General features: G+C 37.3%; 1 protein-coding gene across 1 annotated transcript; it reads left to right on the top strand.

The window, feature by feature from the left end:
- The first annotated feature begins 331 nt into the window (after positions 1–331).
- Positions 332–1,423, top strand: LOC110258554 (olfactory receptor 6C68-like). The gene has a single exon (XM_021081805.1). The coding sequence runs from the start codon at positions 346–348 to the stop codon at positions 1,282–1,284; it is 939 nt and encodes a 312-aa protein (XP_020937464.1). The 5' UTR covers positions 332–345; the 3' UTR covers positions 1,285–1,423.
- Positions 1,424–1,652: the final 229 nt, after the last annotated feature.

Consider the following 1,652-nt stretch of genomic DNA (forward strand, 5'->3'; position numbering starts at 1 on the left):
CAGGATAGGAGCTAAAAATACTTAATTCAAGATGAATTGAATTTAGGAGTTTACTAAAGGAACAGTTAGACTGTAAGTCAACAACAAAAAGGTATAAAATAATTTTACTTGTCATTATGTATACGTATATGTATGTGTATATATGTATATGTATAAACAGACCGGGGAGCTCAGTCACTGTAAAATATGAAATGGTATTCCTTGGATCAACAAGTAAAACTCATGGATGTTGGAGGAGTCGAATATACAAGACAGTGCTCATCACTGGATGATGGTGTCATTGAATTCTGCATTCAAATCTCTCTGACATTGACATGTAGGGCTGGCAAAATCCAGGAGTCAATAATGAGAAACCACACTGCAATAACAACATTCATCCTTCTGGGACTGACAGAAGATCCTCAGCTGCAGCTTTTGCTTTTCCTTTTCCTCTTTCTCACCTACATATTGAGTGTAGCTGGAAATCTGACCATCATCACCCTAACCTTGCTGGATCCCCACCTTAAAACCCCCATGTATTTTTTCCTCCAAAATTTCTCTCTCCTAGAAATCTCGTTTACAACTGCCTGTATTCCAAGATTCCTATACAGTATATCAACTGGAGACAGAACAATTACTTATAATGCATGTCTCACTCAAATATTTTGTACGGATCTCCTTGGGATAACTGAGTTCTTTCTCTTGGCAACTATGGCATATGATCGCTATGTGGCCATCTGCACACCCCTGCATTATATGACAATCATGAGCAACAAACTCTGCAAAACAATGGTTGTCTGCTGTTGGCTGGCAGCACTTCTGATTATCCTCCCTCCATTCAGCTTGTGTTTTCATCTGGAATTCTGTGATTCCAATCTCATTGATCATTTTGCCTGTGATGCATCTACTCTCCTGAAGATCTCATGCTTAGACACCTGGTTGATTGAGCAGATGGTTATAGCCTGTGCTGTGCTCACTCTCATCACCACTCTTGTAGGTGTGGTTCTCTCCTACATATACATCATAAGGACGATTCTAAAATTCCCTTCTGCCCAACAAAGAAAAAAAGCCTTTTCTACCTGTTCTTCCCACATGATTGTCGTTTCCATCAGCTATGGCAGCTGCATCTTCATCTACATCAAACCATCTGCCAAAGAGGAGGTAAATCTCAATAAAGGAGTGGCATTGCTTCTTTCTTCCATTTCACCAATGCTGAATCCTTTTATATATACTCTGAGGAATAAGCAAGTTAAACTAGCTTTTCAGGACTCACTCAAAAAAATTGCATTTCTTTTAAGAAAGTAAAATGTGTCTCTTGATAAAGGCACTCAAAAGATGCACATCTACCTTATTTTTCCATAAAGCTGATAACCAATATTATAGTTTCCTAGCTTTTGCACCAATCAGGTTGACGTCACTGGCATTCAATCCTTCATTTTCCCTTCAATTCATATACTTAACAACTAACTATTGATCACTGCTTTGTGACGAACCAAATATATCAGTTTTAATCCTTTACCTAGAACCTATCGAAACTAATTAATTCCTTTTTCAACTTTTAGATGTTTTTCTCACATATTTTACAATATTGGTGTAGAGCTGTCATTCTTTCATAATGAATTATAATTGACACACAATATGAGTTTCAAGTGTACAACACAGTCACTTAATAT

The sequence above is a fragment of the Sus scrofa genome, unplaced genomic scaffold (assembly GCF_000003025.6).
Source record: "Sus scrofa isolate TJ Tabasco breed Duroc unplaced genomic scaffold, Sscrofa11.1 Contig2358, whole genome shotgun sequence".
Taxonomy (NCBI): Eukaryota; Metazoa; Chordata; class Mammalia; order Artiodactyla; family Suidae; genus Sus; species Sus scrofa.